The sequence below is a fragment of the Quercus lobata genome, chromosome 10, assembly GCF_001633185.2.
Source record: "Quercus lobata isolate SW786 chromosome 10, ValleyOak3.0 Primary Assembly, whole genome shotgun sequence".
Classification (NCBI taxonomy): Eukaryota; Viridiplantae; Streptophyta; class Magnoliopsida; order Fagales; family Fagaceae; genus Quercus; species Quercus lobata.
This window is the reverse complement of record NC_044913.1, coordinates 18,353,879-18,379,476: the sequence shown is the minus strand read 5'-3', so window position 1 is coordinate 18,379,476 and position 25,598 is coordinate 18,353,879. Positions and strand designations below refer to the sequence as shown.

At 33.3% G+C, this 25,598-nt stretch overlaps 3 protein-coding genes across 3 annotated transcripts; all 3 read right to left on the bottom strand.

Annotated features, from left to right (window-relative positions):
• On the bottom strand, window positions 1-330 carry LOC115964456 (egg cell-secreted protein 1.1-like). The gene has a single exon (XM_031083763.1). The coding sequence runs from the start codon at window positions 328-330 to the stop codon at window positions 1-3; it is 330 nt and encodes a 109-aa protein (XP_030939623.1).
• Window positions 331-1,820: 1,490 nt separating this feature from the next.
• On the bottom strand, window positions 1,821-2,225 carry LOC115964455 (egg cell-secreted protein 1.4-like). The gene has a single exon (XM_031083762.1). It carries the CDS (start codon window positions 2,223-2,225, stop codon window positions 1,821-1,823), a length of 405 nt encoding a protein of 134 aa, XP_030939622.1.
• A 16,626-nt stretch (window positions 2,226-18,851) lies between these two features.
• On the bottom strand, window positions 18,852-19,932 carry LOC115964454 (ATP-dependent DNA helicase pif1-like). Its single transcript, XM_031083761.1, has 2 exons — window positions 19,059-19,932; window positions 18,852-18,919 (listed from the first exon to the last, which is right to left on the bottom strand). Exons 1-2 carry the CDS (start codon window positions 19,930-19,932, stop codon window positions 18,852-18,854), a joined length of 942 nt encoding a protein of 313 aa, XP_030939621.1.
• Between the last annotated feature and the right edge of the window lie 5,666 nt (window positions 19,933-25,598).

Below are 25,598 nucleotides of genomic sequence, written 5' to 3'. Positions count from 1 at the left end.
TTAGCCTTCAATTGGTGTTGGTGACGGTAGTGGCAATGTTTGAGCAGAGGTACTATCATCTTCTTCAGAAGCATCACAATAACCAAATAGAATATCACCCTCTTGCTCAGTGAAGCCAAGGGATCCCATCATAGCTGGCCAACACTCACGTTGTATAATCCTTATGGCACGGCAACAGTTGGATCCAAGATAGGTCTCGCCATTGAGGAAGAATAATATGGCTTCTCCACTGCATGATTGGAGCTCAAACAACGATTCCCAGCAGTTATTTGGATTGTCCAATTTTAAACGAGTTGCAAGGGTTGAGGGAGAGTTGAGAGGTCCTGCCATGGCTATGAAGGTCATCGAAAATGTTAGAAAAAGTGTGAGAAAGAGGTTGAAAGAGTAGGCCATGAGATTGAGATAGATAGAGATAGATTGGGTATGAAAGAATGCTGCTATTGGTACGTACTCAAATGGGGTTAGGATGGTTGCAATATATATACATGAAGTTTGTGCATGGGAAAGTCTAAAAGACTTAAATGGGTGCACAAGTAGGGAGGCCAAGAGATATAGTAACTCATAAGAGAAGTAAAATTTTAATAGTTTGAGACGTTATATTAGATGTAAAGATCATCTACATTTATTCTTTATGCCTTTATCTGAATGAATTTGATTAGCATCACATTGAAAAAAATTAAGAAAAAAGTAAACTAATACAGCAAATGAGTTTACAAGCAATGCCGATACGTTGATCCTAGATCAATGATTAGAAATATCAAATGATTTTGATTAAACTAAAATTGGTTTTAAACAAATTCGTGATCGCATCAAATATGTGGCCTTTTAGTGGGCTTAAAAACCTTGAACTCTATCAAACTTTTTTCTTCTTGTCTATATCATCTTTGGCCCAATTCATTATTAAAATTTTATCAAAACCATCCTTCTTGGGCCTTAAATTTCATAAGTTACAAATCTCACTATCAAAACTTTGAACCCAATACATGGGGGCCCATGGGGTGGGCCGCTGTTGAATCTGAATTAAGATGAAGGTACACCACCAAGTTCCACCCAATTGTGAATGTGATGGTGAATGGAGCAGAAATACCAATATACCTTTTCCTAAGTAAAAAAAATGTTAAAATCATTTGCACAATAAAAGCTTTTATATAGTTGTGTTTCACCGGAAAAATATGACCATATATAATTTCCCAACACTCTATACCAAATATGTGGAGTTTCCAAATCAGTTTTGCATTATATTTCAACGGTTAATTTCTTTTAAAACACAACAAAAATTCACAACACCACCAAATTTACATCCTCTTCACACATGGACCATTATAAAAATTCAAATTGCATATTGTGATGCCCATGTGTGAGGTTGTAGGCTTATTTATGAATGTTGTGAATTTTTGTTATGTTAGTAGATTTATTGTAAAATGAATTCATCTCAAATATGGAAATTATCCTTTTCAATATTAATGCTATATTGTTGGCATAATCATGTTGTAACCATTAGATCTAAGTAGAAACAATAAGTACATCTCTTCATGTGGTAACATTATTGAAAATATATGAGATAATTAAAATGTTGCAATCATAAGATTAAAATTTTCTCAACAATACAAAAGTAAATGCTTTATTCGTAAGGATCATATATTATATAGCTGATACAATACAACAACACCAAAAAATATAAAAATGATGTACCCACCCTCGGAATAGAACAGAAGCTTCCCAAGTATAACACATAATTGTGCTTTATTAATTTTATCACACCAATATTATCGACTTCTTTAACAAGAAGCTTAATTCCCAACTTATTTCATCTTGTATAATCATTCATCATCTAATAGTTGGATGCTATTGTGCAGAATCAAAGAGCTAGCAGAAGACGCAGTTGAACCAGATGCTGCATGACAATGGCTTTGCAATACGACACCATGTGTAGGTGTGAATCCAAAGGAAGAAAGGATGGCTGGCCAACAAGTATGGCTAATGGTGGCAATTACGCGGCAGCAACAAGGGTCAAGACTGCCTCGACGGTTAATGAAGAAAGAAACAATCTCATTTGAGCAGGATTTCAGGTACATGAGTGTGTTACAACAATTGGCAAGCTCTCCAGAGTTTCGAAGCATTGCTGCTATGTTGTATCCTTGCATAACTCCTAGGCTCCTTGTTGCTATTGCATTCTCTAAGACTAAAGCAAGGGCCAATAAGATAATCACATGTTTTAAAGCCATTGTATCAATGTTAATGTGTGCATGTGAGATAGAGAGAAAGAGGGATGAAGGAAAGCTTTAGGTTCAAAGGGTTTTTATAATGCAATGTCATTGGCCAAGCAAACCATTTCGGAAGTCATAAACAATTTAAAATTTAATTTACAAGCAATTTTGGGCCAAGTAGAGAATGAAATATTATTAAAAGAGAAGAGCAGAGAAGCCAATGCAAATTTTATATATATACTAGTATTATGACCATGCGATACATAGTTTAATAAAATATTTATATATAAATTTTAAGAAATATACATATTTTTTGATAATATAATTAAATTTAATAACAAATAAAATAGTAAAAATATTTTAAAGATTATGGCAAGTTTTAAATTTCTAAAAGCTTTAGTAGTAAACAGGTTGGGCTTTGCATGGTTTTGGTCATAAACTTATAACATGAATAATTTTATTGAGAAACACTAATTAATGATTGAAGAGAAATGTTATACTCGGTCAAACTAAGGCATAACTTTTACTTATTCAAATAACAATTAAAGTTTCTACCATTTCAGTCTGTTAGAGATATATTAGCCCATTAGTATAGGCCCAAGCCTAATTCTACTTTGTGTGCAAGCTAAGTCTCCTACTTGTACTAGAAGTCTATTAGTCTAGGGTTTAGTTTACTATATATACACATGTTATGATTCATTGTAACACAGGATTTGTACTACACTATAATATACTATTGATGTAGCCCTTCAGGGTTTCCTTCGTGGATGTAGGCCGTTAGACTGAACCACGTAACCCTCGTGTGTTATTGTGTTTATATTTTATGCTTTCGCTTCCGCATCTATACTAGCATATTCAACATTGTGTATCAATGCTAATATTTAACATGGTATCAGAGCCATTGCTCTAACCTTCTTGTGTCTTGCAGTCCTGTCTTTGTTGGTGTTTTCCGCTGCCTCGACTTCTTCGGTCAGTAAACCTTTTTTTTTTTTTTTTGTGCCCTCAGAGGTGCCAAGGTTGAATCTTCACCGTCAGAAGCTCGATCACCGCCTCCAAGATCACTGCCTCCGTCAGGTCTTCCACATCAGACCTCCGATTAAGACATAAGAAATATCAACGTGTAGATATTCAACCGATCTACACATAGCCGTCGGAATCATCATCATCTGACCTCTCACGCGCCGCCACGCGCCTGTCAAAGATTCGGCCGCTTTTCCACGCGCCATCTGTGTTGCTCCGATCATCTCACCGCCACAGTCATCGGATTCGCCTTGCTCCGATCTACATCACCGGCGAAGAATCAGCATCATCAGGCGTGCCACGCGCCCTCACGCGCCGACAGAAGTTTCGGCGAAGATTGGACCACGCGCTCACGCGCCCCACGCGCCGCTGGGTCATCGCTGACGTCATCGCTGACTTCATCTCTGCCACGTCATCATCTACGTCAGCCCTAGCTGACGTCATCCGATAACGTCATCTTGCTGACGTCATCGCTGCAGTTGACCTTTGACCGTTGACCGTTGACTTTTCTGCAGAGTTGAATTTTTGCAGTACAGGTGCTCCTTACCCAGTTTTTCGCGTAGATTTCATTTTTGCAGTCTATTTTTGCATATTTTGCTTCAAAATGAAGAATAAGGACAAGTCTTCTTCCTTTTGCAACAATCGTCGCCGACAATCCAACAAACGTTTTTGCAATTTTTGCAAACATTTTGGCCATAATATTGAGACTTGCTATCAACGCAACAAATCAGCTGTTTCCATTTCTGCTGCTACTGTTGCTAACACTGAGAGTGTCCAACCTATGGCTCCCGTCTCTGCAAAGTCTCAGTCTTCTGGATCCACTTTCACCATTTCCAGAGATGACCTTATAAATATCATCGCCAATGTCATTCGTATGGTTGGTAATGCATCTTATTCATCTTCTCTCTCAGCTTTATCTGGTATGTCTCCTACCTCTTGGCTTATGGATTCTGCTTGTTGCAATCACATGACACCTCACTCGTCCTTATTTTCTGACCTTAAACCTGCACCGCACCCTCTTAATATTCGCACAGCAAATGGTTCCACAATGTCTGGTCATAATATAGGTTCCGTTGCGACCTCCAATCTCTCGGTTCCTGGAGTCTTTAATGTTCCTGACCTTTCTTATAATTTATTTTTAGTTGGACAATTAGCTGAGTTGGGTTATCGCATTATCTTTGATTATTCTGGGTGTATTGTGCAGGATCCGAGGACGGGACGGGAGCTTGGGACTGGTCCCAGAGTTGGGCGTATGTTTCCCGTGGACAACCTTCGTCTTCCACTTGTTGCTCCTGTTTCTGTTGCTGTAACTGCTACAGCTTCTTCAATTCCTTCCCTTGCACTTTGGCATGCTCGACTTGGTCATGCATCTTCCTATCGGGTACAACAATTAGCTTCTAGAGGTTTGTTAGGTTCAGTGTCTACAAAAAATTTTGATTGTGTTTCGTGCCAGTTAGGAAAACAACCAGTTTTGCCTTTCAATACTAGTGAATCAATATCCACTGATATCTTTGACCTTATTCATTCTGATGTTTGGGGCCCTTCCTATGTCTCTAGTATTGGTGGGTCTCGATATTTTGTTGTCTTTGTTGATGATTACTCTCGCTATAGCTGGATTTTTAATATGAAACATCGTTCTGAATTATTGCAATTATATTCTAATTTTGCAAAAATGGTTGAAACTCAGTTTTCCAAACGCATCAAAATTTTTCGTTCTGATAATGCTCTTGAATATACTCAATATGCTTTCCAAGCTGTTTTGCATTCCTATGGCACTGTTCATCAACTAACTTGTCCAGGTACCTCTCAGCAAAATGGTAGAGCCGAACGGAAACTTCGTCATATTCTTGACACTGTTCGTGCTCTCCTTCTCTTTGCCAAAGTTCCTGCTCCTTTTTGGGGCGAAGCTGCTCTTCATGCTGTTCATGCTATTAATCGCATTCCGAGTCTGGTTATCCAAAATCAAACTCCATATGAGCGCCTTTTTGGGTCATCTCCAGACTATCACCACCTTCGCTCCTTTGGTTCTGCTTGTTTCGTTCTTCTTCAGCCACATGAGCATAACAAACTTGAGCCTCGGTCAAGGCTTTGTTGTTTTCTTGGCTATGGCGAAACTCAAAAGGGGTATCGGTGTTATGACCCTGTCTCTCATCGTCTTCGTGTTTCCCGTAATGTTGTCTTTTGGGAACATCGCCTCTTTGTCGAGCTCTCTCACTTTCGTACCTCCCTATCTTCCTCCTCTGTTTTAGATCTTTTTCCAGATGAGGCACATATTCCTTCTGTAGCTGCTCCTGATCCTCCTGTAGTTGCTCCTGATTCTCTTGTAGACTTCTCTGTCCAACCACCAGATATCACTAATCCTTTTCCTAGTTCACCCTTTAATGAACAGGTGGAAGATGAACAGGTTGAAGACGAGCTACCCAACCCCAACCCTGAGCTTGGGTCCCCTGCTCCTGCTCCGCCTGAAGATCTTGCACAAGACATTCCACCTCGTCACTCAACTCGAGTAAGATCTATCCCTGCACATTTACTTGACTATCATTGTTACACTGCTCTTGCTACACTACATGAGCCTCACACCTATCGTGAGGCTTCCACTGACCCTTTATGGCAGATTGCAATGAAAGAGGAACTTGATGCATTATCTAAAAATCATACTTGGGATTTGGTGACACTCCCTCCCGGGAAATCTGTGGTTGGTTGTAAGTGGATCTACAAGATTAAGACTTGCTCTGATGGGTCCATTGAGCACTACAAAGCTCGTCTTGTTGCAAAAGGTTTTACACAGGAGTATGGGATTGATTATGAAGAGACCTTTGCTCCGGTTGCTCGTATCTCATCTGTCCGTGCCCTCTTAGCTGTTGCTGCTGCCCGTAAATGGGATCTTTTTCAGATGGATGTAAAAAATGCATTCCTTAATGGGGATTTAAATGAAGAAGTTTATATGCAACCTCCTCCTGGTCTCTCTGTTGACTCAAACAAGGTTTGTTACCTTCGACGTGCACTTTATGGCCTTAAACAAGCTCCACGAGTTTGGTTTGCCAAATTCAGCTCTACCATCTCTCATTTGGGTTACATGGCCAGTCATTATGATTCTGCCTTATTTCTTCGTCGCACTAACAAATCCACTATTTTACTTCTCCTGTATGTGGATGATATGATCATAACTGGTGATGACCTCAGTGGCATTCAAGAACTCAAAGATTTTCTCAGTCAGCAATTTGAGATGAAAGATCTTGGACATCTCAGCTACTTCTTGGGTCTTGAAATCACTCATTCTACAGATGGACTTTATCTTACTCAAGCTAAGTATGCTTCTGAACTCTTGTCTCGAGCTGGACTCACTGATAGCAAGACTGTTGACACTCCAGTTGAGCTTAATGCGCATCTGACTCTCTTAGGGGGGAAAACATTGTCTAATCCCTCTCTTTACAGACGATTGGTTGGCAGCCTAGTTTATCTCATAGTTACTCGTCCAGACATCTCCTATGCTGTTCATCAGGTGAGCCAGTATCTGTCTGTTCCACGATCAACTCACTATGCTGCTGTTCTGCGCATTCTTCGATACCTGAAGGGCACCCTCTTCCATGGCCTTTTCTACTCAGCTCAGTCTCCTCTTGTACTCTGTGCATTCTCTGATGCTGATTGGGCAGGAGATCCCACTGATCGCAGGTCCACTACAGGTTATTGCTTTCTCCTTTGTTCTTCTTTGATTTCTTGGCGAAGTAAGAAACAAACCTTTGTGGCCCGCTCTAGTACTGAAGCAGAATATCGTGCCCTTGCTGATACCACATCTGAGCTCCTTTGGCTATGATGGCTTCTTAAGGATTTAGGTGTGTCCACATCCTCTGCTACTCCCCTTTATTGTGACAACCAGAGTGCCATTCATATTGCTCACAATGATGTCTTCCATGAACGGACTAAACACATTGAGATTGATTGTCATTTTATCTGTTATCATCTTGTCCATGGTGCTCTCAAGCTTTTCTCCGTCTCCTCCAAAGATCAACTTGCAGATATCTTCACCAAGTCACTTCCTAAGGGACGCACTCGTGATTTGGTTGACAACCTCAAGCTGGTCTCACATCCACCTTGAGTTTGAGGGGGGCTGTTAACGTATATTATGTTATGGGCTTTAGGCCCAACTAGGTTACTTGTATAGTATACTTGTACTTGTACTACACTTTACTTGTACCGCACACATAGGTCTCCTATATTAAGGCACTGATGTATATTCTTTGATTTATGAAATACAATACAATCATTCAGTATTTCTAACATGGTATCAAAGCCACCTTCCTGTGGCCATGGTTTTCTGTCCTTACGGTATATTTAAGAGCAATCTTTGTCTTCCTCGGTGTTTTTTTTCGCTGCGTTCATCTTCTTTGGCTTCCTACTGCTGCCGTCAAAACTCTTCGGTATAGTCAAGCCACCGTTAGAAGTCGCATCAACACTACAAGACCATTGCCTTCCTCAAACTACCGTCACAGAGCCAAACTTCATTCAAGGGATCTTTTCAACCTTATCAAATCTCAAGATTTCATCAAGCTTCCATCTTGAGTTTGAGAGGGGGTGTTAGAGATATATTAGCCCATTAGTATAGGCCCAAGCCTAATTCTACTTTGTGTGCAAGCCAAGTCTCCTACTTGTACTAGAAGTCTATTAGTCTAGGGTTTAGTTTACTATATATACACATGTTATGATTTATTGTAACACAGGATTTGTACTACACTATAATATACTATTGATGTAGCCCTTTAGGGTTTCCTCCGTGGATGTAGGCCGTTAGACTGAACCACGTAACCCTCGTGTGTTATTGTGTTTATATTTTATGCTTTCGCTTCCGCATCTATACTAGCATATTCAACATTGTGTATCAATGCTAATATTTAACACAGTCAAAAAAATAAAAATAATAATAATAACAATTGAGGTGAAGTAGGGTGAGGAACAACAAATAATAATTATAACATACCGGCATAATAACATTTATATTTAATTATAATGATTGCATCTCAAAGTGTCAAATTAATATCAACAATAAACATGGTAAGATGTTTATGTTAATTAATGTAAATAAGCATAAAATTAATATGAACATCTAACACCTTACTATTGCATGAATTATGATTAAAATTGATCTAATATTTTTACTTTAACCCCAAGCAATCATCCCGAATTTACAAATTAAAACGAGCCAAATTTATAAAATTAAAAAAAAAAAATTGAAAGAAAAATTCACAATAATACACATAAATATATAGACAAAAAAAAAAAAAAAAAAAAAAAAACTCTGAATTCAATAATTACAAACAATATTAATTTCTAAACATTAAAAATAAAAATCTAGAATTAGAGTTAAAGTAAAGCTACTCACATGATAATTGAATTAACTTTGACAACAAGAGGGAGGCAGCGAAGTCATGGAGATTTTACATCACCTTAAATATCCATTGTTTTTCCATCACCCTTTTTATATTTAATCAATTTGCTGTCTCCATTCTTTGTGGAGTGATGTTCGTTATCATGGTTTTGGATGCTCAGATCTTGGTCTCATGGCTACTTGTGGGATCTACACATATTGGCAAACAAATCTTTCAAAAAGTGAATAAGATTTTTGTTAAAATTAATCTGTTAGTTTTTATGAAAGATATACAATTGATTTTGAAGACCATAATAAGCATATAAATAAGATCAAAGTTAACAAAAATAACTTAAACAAAAGGCAACCCGCACAAAAAAATATTCAATTTGATGAAAAAAAAATAAAGAAGAGAATTTTATGAAAAACAAAAAGAAGAAGGCAAATACATACATACAAGTTTCATGGGTAAGGTAAGTATGAGAAGGAAAGAATACACCAAGAAACCGTACGGTAGAAAAAGGGAAAAAATATACCAAACCGTATACATACCCCCACTTTTATATTAGATAATTTTAAGTTATGAAGAAGTTGATAATTTGATATGAATAGAAAGAAGGAGTTTACGTAATTAAGAAGTTTATGTTAATAACATATTAGCCTTTTTTTTTTTTTTTTACTTTATCCCAAAAAAATAGTTAATGTTATTAGATTTTTTTTTAGTTTACGTTAAAGTTAATAAATATTAGCTATTTTTTGTTATTTATTCCAAAAGAAAAAAATTTTGAGAAGAAAAAATAATACTTTTAAATTTGTTACTTTATTATTAGGAAATAGATGATGTAGGATAAATGTTTATCCCCCAAAAAAAAAAAAAAAAAAAACTAACATAAGCTAGTAAAATTGTTACTTTATAAAAAAAAATTTTTAAAATAAAAAGTTCATTAGAACACTTATTCTTACTTTATCCAAAGAAGTTGATAAAGATCAAAAACTTTTTGTTCTTATCTAAAAACTTAAGTGAATGAATTTATTGAAAAATCTAAAAAAAAAAAAAAATCTACAATTTGGTGAAGCCACTTGGCGCAACCACGACTTTTAAGGCTAACTTATTTCAAAAAGTGAATAAGACTTTTGTTAAAATTAATCTGTTAGTTTTCATGGAAGATATACAATTGATTCTGAAGACCATAATAAGCATATAAATTAGATCAAAGTTAACAAAAGACAACCCGCACACAAAACATATTCAATTTGATGAAAAATAAAAAAATAAAGAAGAGAATTTTATGAAAAAACAAAAAGAAGAAGGCAAATATATACATGCAAGTTTCATAGGTAAGGTAAGTATGAGAAGGAAAGAATACATCAAGAAACTGTACGGTAGGAAAAGGGAAAAATATAACAAACCATATATATACCCCCACTTTTATATTAGATAGTTTTAAGTTGTGAAAAAGTTGATAACTTGATATGAACAAAAAGAAAAAGGAGTTTACATAATTAAGAAGTTTATGTTAATTACATATTAGTTTTTTTTTTTTTTTTTTAACTTTATCCCAAAAAAATAGTTTATGTTATTAGAATTGTTTTTTAGTTTACGTTAAAGTTAATAAATATTAGCTATTTTTTGTTATTTATTCCAAAAGAAAAAAAAAATTGAGAAGAAATTTGTTACTTTATTATTAGGAAATAGATGATGTAGGATAAATTTTTATCCAAAAAAAAAAAAACTAAGGTAAGCTAGTAAAATTGTTACTTAAAAATAAAATAAAAAGAAGAAGAAGTTCATTAGAACACTTATTGTTACTTTATCCAAAGAAGTTGATAAAAATAAAAAAACTTTTTGTTTTTATCTAAAAACTTAAGTGAATGAATTTATTGAAAAATCTAAAAAAAATTATGCAATTTGGTAAAGCCACTTAACGCAATCACGGCTTCTAAACCCAACTTTTATTATATAGTGTGTGCGCACGCTAAATTTATTAATATGGTAAAGAAAAATTTAAAATTATTAAGGTTAGCAACTTTAAATAGTAAAATGATTGACGAGTTTCGAATTTTTTAGTCAATCCACCATTGGCAAGTTAGAAAAATACCATATCACTACCTATCAACCAACCTACAAAATGGCGGGTCAGTTGATGATTCAACTCAGCAAATTGGGCGGGTTAGTTATGTGTTGTATGCTAAACTTCACATTTTTATTTTACCATTTATGAAGATATTTAAAAAGTATTTCCTCTGAATCCTATAAACCATTTAAGGACTTGCAACAATATTATTAATTATTGAAGGAAATCATTTTCTCATAGGTAAAAGTACACACGTCTTATGGTATGAGTATTTTTTAACTTTTTCTCCACACACACACACACACATAAATTTTTTTTTTAAGCATATCCATGTCACTATGTATGCTTACAAATATGTTTTTTTTTTTTTTTAAAGAACATTATTTATATTAACATGTGTAAATAAATGGAGTCAATAAAAAAATTAATAAAAAAAAAACTAAATTTGATAAGACTAAAAAGAGATGAATATATATAAAGGTAGATTGGGTTATAGGTCTTGGTAGTTTAAAAAAACTCAACCCATCATCCAACCTAACCCGTCACTTTAATAATTGAACCTACCTAGCCCGCTTGGAAATAAATATCATATTTATATGGGTTGGTGAAGAGTGGTCAAGCCAAGCAGTTTGGGTGGGTTGTTACATAGACCTAATTCGTGAAACAATATTGTCTTGGCTCATGATAGGCTTCTACCAATATGGGGACATTTTTAATCAATTTGAGAAGAATACTACAAACAAATTGCAACCACTACATTTACAAGTATCCCTCATGTGAGAGGAGCGAGCAATGCTTCTGGTAATAATTTTCAACATTTACATATCCATGCAATCCATATTAGATCATTTTGGAAGAGAATCATAAAAAATAGATATGATATATTGACTTTTGACTCAATGAAGAGTTTTTAATTTGATCATATTGTTGTTTAAGGATATATAGTGACATTTGAAAAAGAATGCTGGCTTTTAGTAAAAGACTATTAAATAGTTTTTTAGTTAAATACATTGGCTAGGGTTATGAAAGTTTTACAAAAATTTATAATATAAATTTCTAGTGACTCTAAAAAAGTTGTGCACTCACATGTGTCAACAGGAGTAGAGCTAGAGAATTATAAAATTCATGGAGAAAATTTGGAAAAAATAAATATTTAAAACTAAACATTATAAGGGTTTTCTTTTTCTTTTTTAATCAGAACATTATAAGGGTTATATGTGTAGTTGACAAGTCCAATAAAGGGAAGAAGAGCAATTGATGATAAAATACTTGTATCCATTACCTTTTTTGATAAGTAATCTATTTTATTGCAAAATAACTACCTCCTGAATGTACAATCAGAGGTAGCCTAAAAAAGCACCAAAGATTACATGCAAAAGAGAGCGAATAACTAAATAATATGACAGTACTACTATCACTTAGCCCCATTAAATTTTGTATCCAATCCTTTGAAAATTAACCAGATAGCCACTTAATGAAGATCCAAAAGTATTGAATATATAGTTAAGAGTAAGATTAATTGAGGATGGAAAATAAGAATGTAAATATTACCTATTTCTTTCTTAACAGAAAGAGCAATAGGGGAAGAACACACTGTGATATAGCAGTATAACAATTTACAGAGTATTTGAAAGATAACTAAATTACTAACAACTGTTAATGGAAGTAGCTCAGACTGCACAGCATTCAAAATTGATGAAGAAGAAGAAAAGAGTAACGGCTAGTTTATCAACGGTCTTTTGTCTCAAGGCCAAAACGGTGCCGTTCTACTGAAGTGAAGTAAGTTTAATAAGTGGTGAAACAGTGGCATTTAAGTGTGACGGTTTAATGAAGTAGTGAAACGGTGACGTTTCACATTAAGAAAGAACAGTGTCGTTTTGGCTCTTGGCTTCTTCTATACTTAGACTCTTTTCTCCAGCCATGCTCTGTTTCTTGCTCAGTTATGGTGTGGCTTCAATAACTGCTCCTCAAGCTATCAACTGTCAATCCGGGAATTACGGATAGTTTGTTATAGGTTAGTTATAAGTTTGTTAGAATAGAACCTTCTAGAAGGTTCTAGATTAAGCTATTCCAATGTATATATATAGAGTGGTTTGGTAATGTATCTCTCTAAGCTTGTATCAATCATTTTCATTCTTTAATACAAAAATATTTCTCTCTGTCTCTCTCTCCTTTCTTTCCCTTCCTTTCATTTCTTTCTTTAAGCTTCCACCATTGTTAACTACCTTCAAGCTCAAAATCTTACAACAACTTCATGAGAATCCTTTCTTCAACATGAAGACCGGTAGCTTTAGCACGAGCTCTAGAATCATTAAACAATAAAACAAACAGAAACTACCATAGTCAGGATATGGACAAGAAAAGCAAAGATGACAAATGATAATTTCAAGAAAGAAATAAGAATGTACTTAACAAAACTAAGAATCTATTAATTGAAAGAAGAGTGCTGCTGAACCTTGAGCGCTATATTCTCAAGATATCAGGCAATGGCACAGCAAATAATAATAGGAAGAAAAATGAATTAAAAATGCAAAAGGGAATTACGTCCCATTACTACCAAAAAAACAAGGAACCCTCATGTCCTGCATCAAAGAACATTCGTAATAACAGTGCAACATGAAGATCTCTATTCTAACTTGTTGATAACAAATACTTGCTACAAAAAAAGATGAACCAAATGAAGACCTGAAAATTGTCACCATTGAAACAGATATCTAACAGTATACTTTCATCAGAGCACCACACAGCAATAGTATTAGAAAGCAATACTTAAAAAACCCAAGCAACAAGATCCACTTCCACAATCAAGAGTGCACAATGAGAATTCTTTTTTTCAAGATGCAACATAAAATATGCACACATATAAATCAATAAGGGCAATGAATGTTCTCTTCTCATAAGAAAAGTATTTCATCACTAGAAAATTTTAATTACGCACATAAGAAGCCAAGAGTCTATAGTCAAGGCCAGATCTGCAAACTGGCATTAACCAACATACCTCACTGATGACTTCATTGACCAATTGTTTAGCAGTCTCAATTTGCTCGCTGGTCCCATCAATCTGTAATGTCCTTTCAGTCGATGTATCACCAGGGGTAGATGCAATGGTATCACCTGAATATGAGCTCCAGTATTAGCTTGCATATTTTTAATTGTCTCTCCTCCTTTGCCAATTACAAGACCAACCTTGTAGTTGATAGCTTTTTAAATGGACCATCCCTATATTTTAGAAAAACTTATCCTTATATAATAACTAATTGAATTCCTGCTGCAACTTATAATTAGTTTTCTCCAATATTTCAATAAGTTTTACCAAAATCTTTTAACTTAACTTATTGGCACCTCAATTTCCAATAGAAACATTCAGGATTCAGATCCCCACCCCCCAACTATTGATGTATAAAAAAAATAATCAATAATTTTTATTGTAAAAAATTGTAATCTTTAGTTAATTTATATATAGACAAAATAAAAATACACTAAGAGTAGTATAGTGATTTGATCATATTATATATGTGTTTGCAAATTGAAAATTGCATGATATAGTAGCTAATATAAATAGGCATGTTTCATGCCTACTAAAAAATGCATATATCCTTTTTTTTTTTTTTTTTTAACATTCTTGATTGTATGTTACTAAAAAAAATTCCCATTTTTTGTTGGACATGGTTTCAATTGTTGCAAAAACAACTAAATTTGAGTAAAATTACTATATTTCAAATCAATTGTTTCTCACATAAAAAAACCAATTGTTTCTCATATTAATCTTGGAAAAATTATATTAAAATTTAATTATGCTTAAAATAATTTGTAAGGTCACAATTTGGCTCCCAAGCCCAAAGGATGTGTGAACTTAGGCCCAAAGAGCCCAATACAATGAATTTGTAGAGAGTGGGTTGAAAAATTGGGCTTTAATGAATCAGACAATAAGTGAAGTGGATCTAGATGACAAGAAAATGAAGATAGACTGGTTTAATCTAAAGAAAATTGTCCTCGACACAATCCAAGGAGATTAGTTCTTATATATTTCTTCTCAAGTTTGATTACAAGTTCAATTCTTAATTACTACAATGTTTTTCTCTTAATTTTTCGATCCTTTTCCTTCAGGGTATTCTTTCTGTTTTGTACTACCTTCCTTCTTTCATCCATACCCTCCATGTGTAGGGTAGATTGCTGGTGTTGATCCTTGTCCCATCAGCACCTTCTTGAAATCCCTGATAGTAGTTGTAAGGCTGAAAATTACTGTTCAAGTACCACCTCTACATAAATGCGCCCAGTTGGTTAGGTGTAGAGCATTCAATGCGGTGGTAGCAGCTTTTTCTTCAGATATTTTAGGACTTCCCTCTATCCTCTATTTCTGTGATGCTTATCCGTATCAATAGAATCTCCTAGAATGTTGCCCTGGGTGGTAGACCACCCCTTCGGATCTCGGCTTTGATCAGCCGAGGAGGCATTCGTCCTCGGACCACCCTCTTGGACCCTTATGATCAAAACTAACCTCTTCACTTACCAACACGGACTCCTTTGACAATGTTCATCCCTACTCGGACTACTTTATATCCTTAGAATGGGCCCTCGGCCCAATATATACATAGATTTATATTGCTAGGCCTAACACCCCCACATAATTAATATAACAAAATAAACATACTTATTATATTAGTAATCTTTCTAATTACATAGAATACATACTACAGTGTTAGTTCCACACACACACACGCACAAAGGAGTTAGGAAATTTAAAAGATTAATATTAATTTTAGTGAATTCACAAATATTTAATTTTTTATGGCTTTTGTGACAATTGTTGTTAAAGCAACTAAACATGAGTAAGAATGTCATATTCTAAATTTATTATTATTATTCCAACTAAAAATTATTTTCTATATTGAGTTTATAAAAATAATCATATAAATTTATTTAATATAAATACTTAATGCACGACAATAGATAATTAATATATGCATTTACTCTATTGGCTAATTCAATAAACTAATATTTTAATATAAATGCAAACTTTGTTAAAGTAGAAAACTAAATAAAGAGAACTTCGAGGAATACACCACATGGCACAACCTCATACTTTCCAACATGAGATCTCTGCTTTTATATATCTCCAACATAAGGTCTTTGCTTTTATATATACTAGTATTTAACCCGCGCAATGCGCGGGATCATTTGAAATCTCATAAGTAGCAAAGAAATTTGTGTAATAAAATAATTTTTTAAAGAAAAAAATTGTTGTAAAGTGTGTATGATACGTTAGTTATCAATTTGTTTGTTTAATTAATCCAACCAAAACACTCAAAACTAACTCAAATTTCTTCGTTCATATACAAATCAAAGGAAAAAAAAAAAGAAAAAGAAAAAAAAAATTATATGATTGAAGCATTTGGAGCGGTATTCTTTTATGACCAGTGCTTCCATCTTCAGTAGATAACCAAATCTACTTAGCTCATAACCAAATCAAAGAGAAAAAAAAAAAATTGTAACATTCTATTTCAACTGAAGTAAATGCTACTTGTGGAGGTAATAGACTCCCATGAGATTCTAAAATTAAAGCTACTATCTTTGAAGTTGAAACTTCTTTCAGGTTTTCATTGAATTAACATGTTTCTGATTTGTTCTTAAATCAATCTTGAAGTTTGAGTTGCACTTCTCTCACAACAAAATATGGTTTTTTCAAAAAAAATTTAAGGATTCTAAGGACAGAGTTTCATGGCATCATGCAATTTTTTTCTTTTTACTTTGTCCATGATCCTATATATTTTGAAAGCAAATGTTCCAAGCTACAGAAGCACTCTGTAACAACATATTGATTCATATTTATTTGTACATTCAGGCTAAAAATCATAGTTCAGCACAATGTGTTCAGATAAATTAGAAATCTGTTTTGATAAGACATAATAGAAAAATATAGAAGCAGTTGTCTTAATCTATGATCAATATATAGCAGGAGCTTTAACATAAATATACACTCACATATCAGAAGCTTGTGTTTGAACCAAAAGAAAATACCTAAAAAGCACTAATACAGTCATAGTAACTTAACAGTACATTCTGTTTACATTCAGTTTACTCTTCTAAAGAAACATATGTACATTCAGTAAGGTAGTTCTAAAGAAACATATGTACATTCAGTAAGGTAGTATATACATTAGAGTTCAGATTTTTTTTTCTTTGATGCATTTTGTTTAGTACCCTTTTGACTTTTTTGAAGCATTTGTAGCGGCATTCTTTTATGACCAGTTCTTCCATCTTCAATAGTTATAGCAGCAGTTAATTTAGGTCGTTCAACAGATGTTTCTCCTATTTCTATTTTTTGACCGGCTATGTACTTGTCCTTCTTTGGTTTTCTTACAATTTCCTCCACTATGTCGTCCTGCAATAATTTGCATTCTTACATATCAGTTGAATATGTGTCGTAAATTATGTGTAGACTAATGTTTGAATCATATAGTAACCAAGGTGAAGTAAGTATGCTTCAATTACCTGGTGTTCCTCAACTTTACGTGAGTCATTTTGCTTATGTGAAATTTCCATCTCCAAAATCTTCGAAACCGTGTAATTTTCTTTTCCATACTTCAAGTTATATTCATCAAGATGCAGTTGGAACAAATATTCGTTGCCAATGATTTTTTGAATCTCTTTTGGTAAAATATTCTCATCTAATTTCAAGATCTGTATGAATAAAGTATCATACAGTTAGCAAAATTTGTATATATACATGCATCATGTCTTGTACAATTATTTTTTATTTTATTTTAAAAAAACAGAAAATGGTGCGTGAATTTATGTGTGTTTGTGTGTGTGCATATATAACATTGGTAAGAAAGTATTAAAACTTCAATTTCCAAATAATAAAGATATAGGGCTGACATTTATATATGAAATTACCTCTTCTTGCATCTCTGCAAGTTCTTTTGCAGTTTTCGATATAATTTTCTCAGCTCCTTTGTCAAACAATATGAATGTGGTTGACCCGGTCTCATCTTGTACTTGGACTTATATTCTATAGCTATTTTAGATACAAAGTTGTTAGTAGAATATTATATATATTTTGTGTTTATGTTTACAAATCATTTTTTTTTTCATTACCTTGGGACTACAAACTTTGGTTCATTTTTACAACGTTCACACCATAAAACTCCTTTGACTTGTTTCACTTTTGTTTTGCATATAAGACATGCAACATAATACCATCCATATTTGTTGTTGATATTAATGATTTTGGAATTGCATGTTACCATCAAGTCCTATAATACAAAGTTTAGTCAGTTTATAAAATTATTTCTTATTATAAAAACGTTAGAGTATTGCAAATGTAGTTTGACTTCCTAAGATGAGTCTTTGAACTTTGACTTTCTCTTATTTGACACATGAGACATATGTCCATGAGTCAACGTAGTTCTTTATGTTTTGTGACTAAAGAAATCTGCTGTATTTAAAAAAATTTTAAAGTCATCATGTATAGAGTTGTTCTGTCTACAGTAAGAAGCCTTCCTGACTTTTGCTCTCTACTTTATATTGAATCGTTCTTTCCCATGTCTACATATCACCCTCAATCTCATTCCTAATGTTTAGCAAATTACTTCCTTAAAATACTAATGGATGAAATGATGAAACTCCATTAACTCATTCTATAACTCACTGGTAGAGACTTTTTAAATAAGAAATCAATCAAACATATAGATCATGATAGCATATTTCAATATCATAATTACTAAATCAAACGGTACCAAAATATTTTGACCAACCATTCCAAAAAAATTAAAAAACCAATATAAATACTGTTAGGTTCAAACAGTAATATAATAATTGGTAAGAAGTAAATCACAGCTACAATAGCTGAGGCAAACACTTTATCATTTTTCTCTTTGACTCTAAGATTTTCACAAAAAATAGTAATTTCCTTCTTACTACTAAATCTGAAATATCTTGCACATCATCAGTAGATGTTATATGAGAAAGATAGAGTAAAATTGGTGTATACACAAATTATAGTTTCATGTGAAGTGTATATATCAATACTAAGATCATCAATAACTCCTCATAGCAGATATGGAAAATGTTTTTTAGATTTCTGTATCCTTTTTTTTTAATGTTATTTTCTATTTTAAAAAAATGTTAAACTTACCTATTAGTCAACCGAAATCATAGCAATGTTGATCAGATCATAGTTGTTTGCTATGTTAACTGCATCCCACATTCACTGATATTTGCTTCAAAGTTTTGTACTTCATTGCGATATAAATCTGAAATATTTGCACAATTTAAACATTAGTAAAGTTTATATATAACAATGGAGTAAAATCTACTGTTTACAATAAAAGTGACAATCTAGTTTACATTATCAACAACTGCAAAATAATTTTAATAAATAATATGTGTTACCTTTTGGTAGATCATTAAATATTTCTTTATATACAATATTTTTTGTATGAAAGTGATTGCCATTATCATTTTCTGCAATAAGTATTCTAAGACCATTTCTGCTTGTAACTCTAGAGACGGCAACATATAACTGTCCATGACTGAAAACTGGTCTCTCTAAATAAAGTCCAACAGATTTCAAAGATTGTCCCTGGCTCTTATTAATTGTCATAGCAAAGCAAACAGATACTGGAAACTGTCTTCTTTTTAGTACAAAAGGCCATTTAGATTCATAAGGGGAAAAAACTATTCTTGGAATAAATACTTTATCTCCAACATGAGATCCTGATATTATTTGAGCTTCCAAAACCCATTTTGATAACTGAGTGACTAAAAGTCTGGTACCATTACAAAGTCCAGCACTTTGGTTTAAATTTCGAAGCAGCATTATTGGCAATCCCACTTTCAACCTAAGTTTATGGGTTTGAATACTGGGATACTTCAATGAATTGAGAAGCTCTGTTGGATACATCATATCTTGATCTAGAATGTTGGTTGTAGCTTTACATATTGAATCTGCACTGAGATATGTCTTTTCATCAACATTAATAAGGTCAATCATGTAATCATTTATGTCTTCAACTACTTCATTTGTTGGAGCTAAAATTGCCCTTTCTTCTAAGTACTTTGAATCGTTGAATTTAGCTTGGAAGTCAGGATAAGTAACATTCACGATATCGTTGAAAGGATGACTACCAGGTTGAATTAGTAAGTCATGTGGTATTTCAATCAATGCTTCACTTTCACTATCATTAAGTCCACCATCACCAATTTTCAATATCCATTCAACAAATTCTCTTGCACCAATATCACTTGGATCTTGTGTCAGCCTCATATTTTTGGTCAAAATGAAAACTCTACAATTGTTCCATAATGAAGACTTGGTAATTGATGCTTCAACTATTTGTTCTCTTCGTCCTTTTGCTATAACCGGTAAAATTTGTCTAAAATCACCACCAAGAACAACTGTTTTCCTCCAAAAGGTTTGTCTACACTATTGCTGGTAGTAAAATGTAAAATATCTCTTAGTGAACGATCAACAGCTTCAAAACAGTTTCAGTGTGTCATAGGAGCTTCATCCCAAATTATAAGACTTGCTTTTGTCATAAGTTCTGCAATTTGAGAACCTTGTTTAATTTTGCAAGTTGAACTGTCTGTTACAATTATTGGTATTTGAAATCTCGAATGAGCTGTTCTCCCTCCTGGCAATAATAATGCAGCAATTCCAGATGATGTAACTGCAATGACAATCTTTCCTTCTGAACGCAGTCGGCATATAATGGTTTTCCAAAGATAAGTCTTCCCAGTTCCTCCATGTCCATATACAAATAAGAAGTCACCTTTATTTCTCAAAACATAATCAATTACTGCATCATATATATTCCTTTGATCAGAATTAAGACCATTAAAAAGTTCAATATGTTCCACTGCCAAAGAATCTCTATCATAATCCAATTCTTCTTGTAATATTCTATTATTACATTGTCTCAGAAGCAATGTGTTTGGATATGGCATTGTTTCAAATTCTTGCAAAGATCTTCCACTTCTTATCAGAATTTGTTCTATATCATTCTGCAATTGGAAGTCATCAAGATGTAAATTGTCATAGCGTAAAACTACTCTCTGACGATGAAGAATGTCCTCGGATAATAACTGCCAATTCGAAATCCATAATTTATAAGGGTCAGAAACTTCACAAAAAATCAACATTGTGACAAAAAGCTCACGAAGTTGTTTTCCTGAAGCCCAATGTGATGCATGATTTAAAGCTTCATGCCATTATTTATCATCACCAAGCAAACCAAGCGCATAACATGCTGATCTGAAATCTGAATATGCTACATTATTTATAGTTCTTATTTCTTTAAAGGATCGAGCTCCTTTAACAACATTTAATAACATCTGTAAATAAAAACGCTCTCCACTTGCAGGATGAGCATAGTATATACGCCCTATACATCTTCCAGACTTCCTCAATCTCCATTCCTTGTCTCTTTTATGCCAAACCCATTTTGTTGGAAACTCAGAATAAGTTAATTCTCTTGCTTCTTCATACAACTCATTTGCTTTCATCCACTCTGTAAATTTAGTTTTTCTGATATCTGGTCTGTTAATAACATTATCTAAATACTCTGTATCTTTAAAAACACTGGCTGTTGATTTTCGATATGGAAACTAAGTCTTTGAACAGCAGGTTGTCGATAGTGGATTTCCAACTCAAATATCCTCTAGCATGCCTCTATGGCAGACACATATCTACAATTTAAGTATGCTTTAACTTCATCCGTGTCTGTCATATTTTGCATTCCAGTAGAAGCATCAACATGTAAATTTTCTTCAAGAATCAAAGTTGCACGATCAGGTCCCTTCGTAATATACTTGAATAAGTATTTGATAGACCTTGAACGATTACACCACTCGACATTTATGTGAGCTTGAAATTTCACCAATAAATCAATATTGTGAGGAACTATATATCGATTATCGAGTTTGACTCCATTTCTTTCAATATATATTCCATTATTCCTTCTTCTATATATTGGGAAACCATCATTATCAACTGTGGTTTGAGAACAAAATTTTTTAGGAAAGTGTTTCACACATTTGTTCTCAATCATACAACTTGCCCTTGAAATTATAGATCCGCAAGGACCATGGACCATGTATTGTTTGACAGCATCATAAGCTAGTGGTTCCTTTTTCAAGTCTGGAATTTCTGCTGAGATTATCTTGTCAATTTCTGTTGCTGTAGGATGTTTGTCATCATTATGTAGAAAAAGCAATATGTGTGCATGAAAAAGCAATATGTGTGCATGAGGTAGGCCTCTCTTTTGATATTCAATGGTATAGACAACTGGTACCAAAACAAGCAAGTTAAATATATTAATATAGAGTAATTATAAACACCAAAAGGAATAAGAAATCACTCTTCCAAAGTGTACCTGCAATCACTCTTCCAAAGTGTTGACCATGCTTTAAATCGTTTAAAAGTTGATCAAGTTTTATCTTAAATACTCTTGCAACCACATCAGGTCGGTCTTCAATTTTCTGCCCAGGTTTCCTAGATAGGAAAAGCTCAATTTCCGGCCATTTTGCATTGCATGTGAAGGTAATGAACAAATCTGGGTAGCCAGCCCATCTACAAATCGCCATTGCATCTTGGTAATTTTCGATCATATACCTTGGACCTCCTGTGAAACTTGAAGGTAAAACAAATCTTTTTCCAGCAGATGCAGGGGTGGTATCACCTCTCATAACCGCATCCTTCAATCCATTATACAGTTCAATCCTCAACTTTTCTTGATTATTTTTCACCCACATAACTCTTATTGCCTCAATACATGTATAGGCATCTACATCAAATTGCTGAAATAATCGGCCACCAGAAATTAATGTATGTCCCTCACCATCCCGCTCTTGCAATCTAAATGCATAATACTCTCTCATAGTAACGAAGTCATTTGTGTCAGATCTGGTCTCATCTATATTTCTGTACAATATGCCAAGCCTGAAGCCATCCTCACGATATGGAAATAAAAGAGGATATTGCAATGCCATGTACGATGGATGCAACTCATTGATCCTATGTAACCCTCCTTCTTTTAATTCCACAATAATATCACGAAATGCATTATCAACACCAATATCGCCAACAATAATTGCAGCAATTTCAGAACATGTAGGAAGATTGTACTCTCTTCCATCTGTAGTTCGTGAGCCAATAAGACGTAATCTTAAATGATGAATATCACGTTCTATGAAACGATCTCTAGACATACAAAATATCTTCACCAAATTGTTTGACTCATCAAACATTTGGACCAATGCATCAACAATAGATGGATCAAGGTCTTTATTAACTGTACTGCTACTAAAGGCATTCATTCTATGTTGGACTTCATTTTCAGTATCATAGAAATATAACTATGCAAATTGTGGGTCCTCACCATTATTAGGAAGAAGTGTTCCAATCCTATGATGGATTTGACCATTAAGTCTGAAAATGTATGGGCCTCTACCATCGTTAACTCTATTATCCACCTTGCCACCCATAGATGTCATTGCAAACATTGCGTTATAACTCCTTATTTGAGTTCTAAATGATTTAGATCGTTGTCCACCAAGAGGATCTAATAACTCATTAAGAAGAGGAGGTGTTTTTCTAAGCAAAGGCAACTTCACCTTACCCTCCATACAACACAAAGAAAACGTTGGAATTCTAGGCCTTTTAGATTTTACACTCCTTTCTTCATACCATAACACAGCACCACAATGCTTACATACATAAGAAGGTGGGCCAAAATTCCAAGGTTCAATAGCATTACCGGGTGAATGTAATGAACAATTTTCATGATTGACTACCATTTTGTTTCTCCTTTTTTTTTTTTTTCAGCAATGACTATTTTCCTGTATTTTCTAGCTTCAGCAACTTCATTTTGTAAAGTATTTTGTATTTCATACTGTTTTCTTTTGGATCGCTTTTCAAACATCATCGTCCGTCTTTTCTGTCGTTCTAAACTTGCATTTTCCATTTTCTCTTTTACTATTATAAGATGGAAAAACAAAAGTAAAATTAGCATCTATTTTAAAAGTGAAAGAGTACATATTTAATAATCTTCTCAAAGCTACTTTTGTTCAATTTTTTTTTTAATCAAGCATCAACAAATTATAAAGAGATACAAATCTAAATAAAACCAACAAAGGGGAATTTGGGCTTAGCATCTGTTTTAAGAGTCAAATGATAAAAAGATACTAATCTAAATAAAAGCAACAATGGGGAAATTTGGCAATACTAACCTCTTTATTTAATTCAGCAGTTCTTCTTGAATAGTAAAAAAAAGGTCTTAAAATCCAAAACAAAGATGATAAACCTACAATAGCACGTGAGAATGTAAATGCCATTGAAAACACAAAACATGGCAGGTTTATTTGTATTAAACAGCAAAAAACTATCAGTTTACTGAAATAATTAAAAATAAAGTAATTAATACTAAGAATGAGACATACACAATTAAAACAAATGACTATACAAAATAAGTAAAGCTAACAACAACAACAATTACAAATTTAAAAACACTGCCAATAAACTGAACCTAATAGCCTGAGCAGTACAAAAAATAAAAGATACCAAGTCTAATACAACAATTTTGAAATAAACATCAGGAAGGAAAATTTAAAAAAATAATAGTAAGCATTCCAGTAAATCAAAACAATAAATCAGAAGAGAAACAATAGTAAAATAAAATACTAAGAAGAAAAATACAAAGGCAAGAATAGAAGTGAGTGTGCTAAATATGTTTAAAATCATGAAATTTGGTGTAAAGATAGAATTAATTCAGATGTATTCTTTGAAACTTGAAATCTGAATTAAAATTCAAAAATCAAATTTTAATGCTAAGATAAGAAGCTAGTATGGGGTAATTCTTATGGATTACGTCATAAACAACCATCCAAACCCACAAAATGTTCATCCAACAGGTACAAACTATCAGTCGTGATAGAACATGATAGAATTACAATGACAATACCAACTTCAATGAAATACTTCAATTTAAATTACTTTATCAAAATTGAAACAAAATTGTATCATAATTATATGATTTTGAAATTATGTAGACACAAATAAAACTGAACCCCACTTCAAAAACCGAAAAAAGCTTTTTAATTCCTCAAAGCTTTTCTAATCAATCTAATGAATTACAAAAGTCAAGCCAAAAACAGAAGTTAGCATCTTGCTATATTTTAATATTTTTCGTCACACTTATAATAGTAATTGAAAGTCTATAAATGCATACTTTTGGATGAGCACATCAACCAAAAAAGCTTTGCTTTTACACCAACAAAGAAAATGTCTTTATAACAAAAGAAGTGTAAGACTGTTTTCTGCAAAACACTAATTACAAATGCAGGTATCAATTATACAAAAATGGTTTTAAAAAATAAAATTTATAACAATTTTTTTTTTTCAAAAGTATACTACGATTAGAATCCCTAAATATAATAATATATTTAAAAAAACAGTTGAAGAAACAGATTAAAGAACCAAATAGATATGAAGAATGTAACTGCAGGTAAATTGTACCTTCACATAAACCATGCATGTTACTTAAAGAATCAGTCTCATAAATATGGTCATTAACAAACTCTTCAAAGTAAACAAAAAATAACATTGACCAAATATTCAAAATCCCACACTCTCAACCCCCCTTACAAATAACAGAACAGGTAATAGAGAAAACCAAAAAACCCAAAAATTATAATTTAATTATTAAGTTTAAAAGATAACCAACCATTAAAAGTTAGGTAGGTTTCAAAATTTTAGAAACTGTATTACAAAAAGTTACTATTGTGAAACCTACAGTTGGTACACTCCTCCATGGATCTCAATTTAAAAATACATTTGAGCAGTTCATTGAGTTGCAAAGCTAAATTTTCAATAAAAACACGAAAACTAACACCAAATGGTGGGTGCATTCACATATGATTAATTTTGCGAATTAT

Excerpts from the sequence above, each read along its gene's own strand:
- LOC115964454 (XM_031083761.1), bottom strand. The coding sequence starts at position 19,932 with ATGAGGCTGACACAAGATCCAAGTGATATTGGTGCAAGAGAATTTGTT. Across the intron at positions 18,920-19,058 it reads ATTTAATGATCTACCAAAAG|ATTTATATCGCAATGAAGTA; the intron begins GTAACACATATT and ends CAAATATTTCAG.
- LOC115964455 (XM_031083762.1), bottom strand. The coding sequence starts at position 2,225 with ATGGCTTTAAAACATGTGATTATCTTATTGGCCCTTGCTTTAGTCTTA.
- LOC115964456 (XM_031083763.1), bottom strand. The coding sequence starts at position 330 with ATGGCAGGACCTCTCAACTCTCCCTCAACCCTTGCAACTCGTTTAAAA.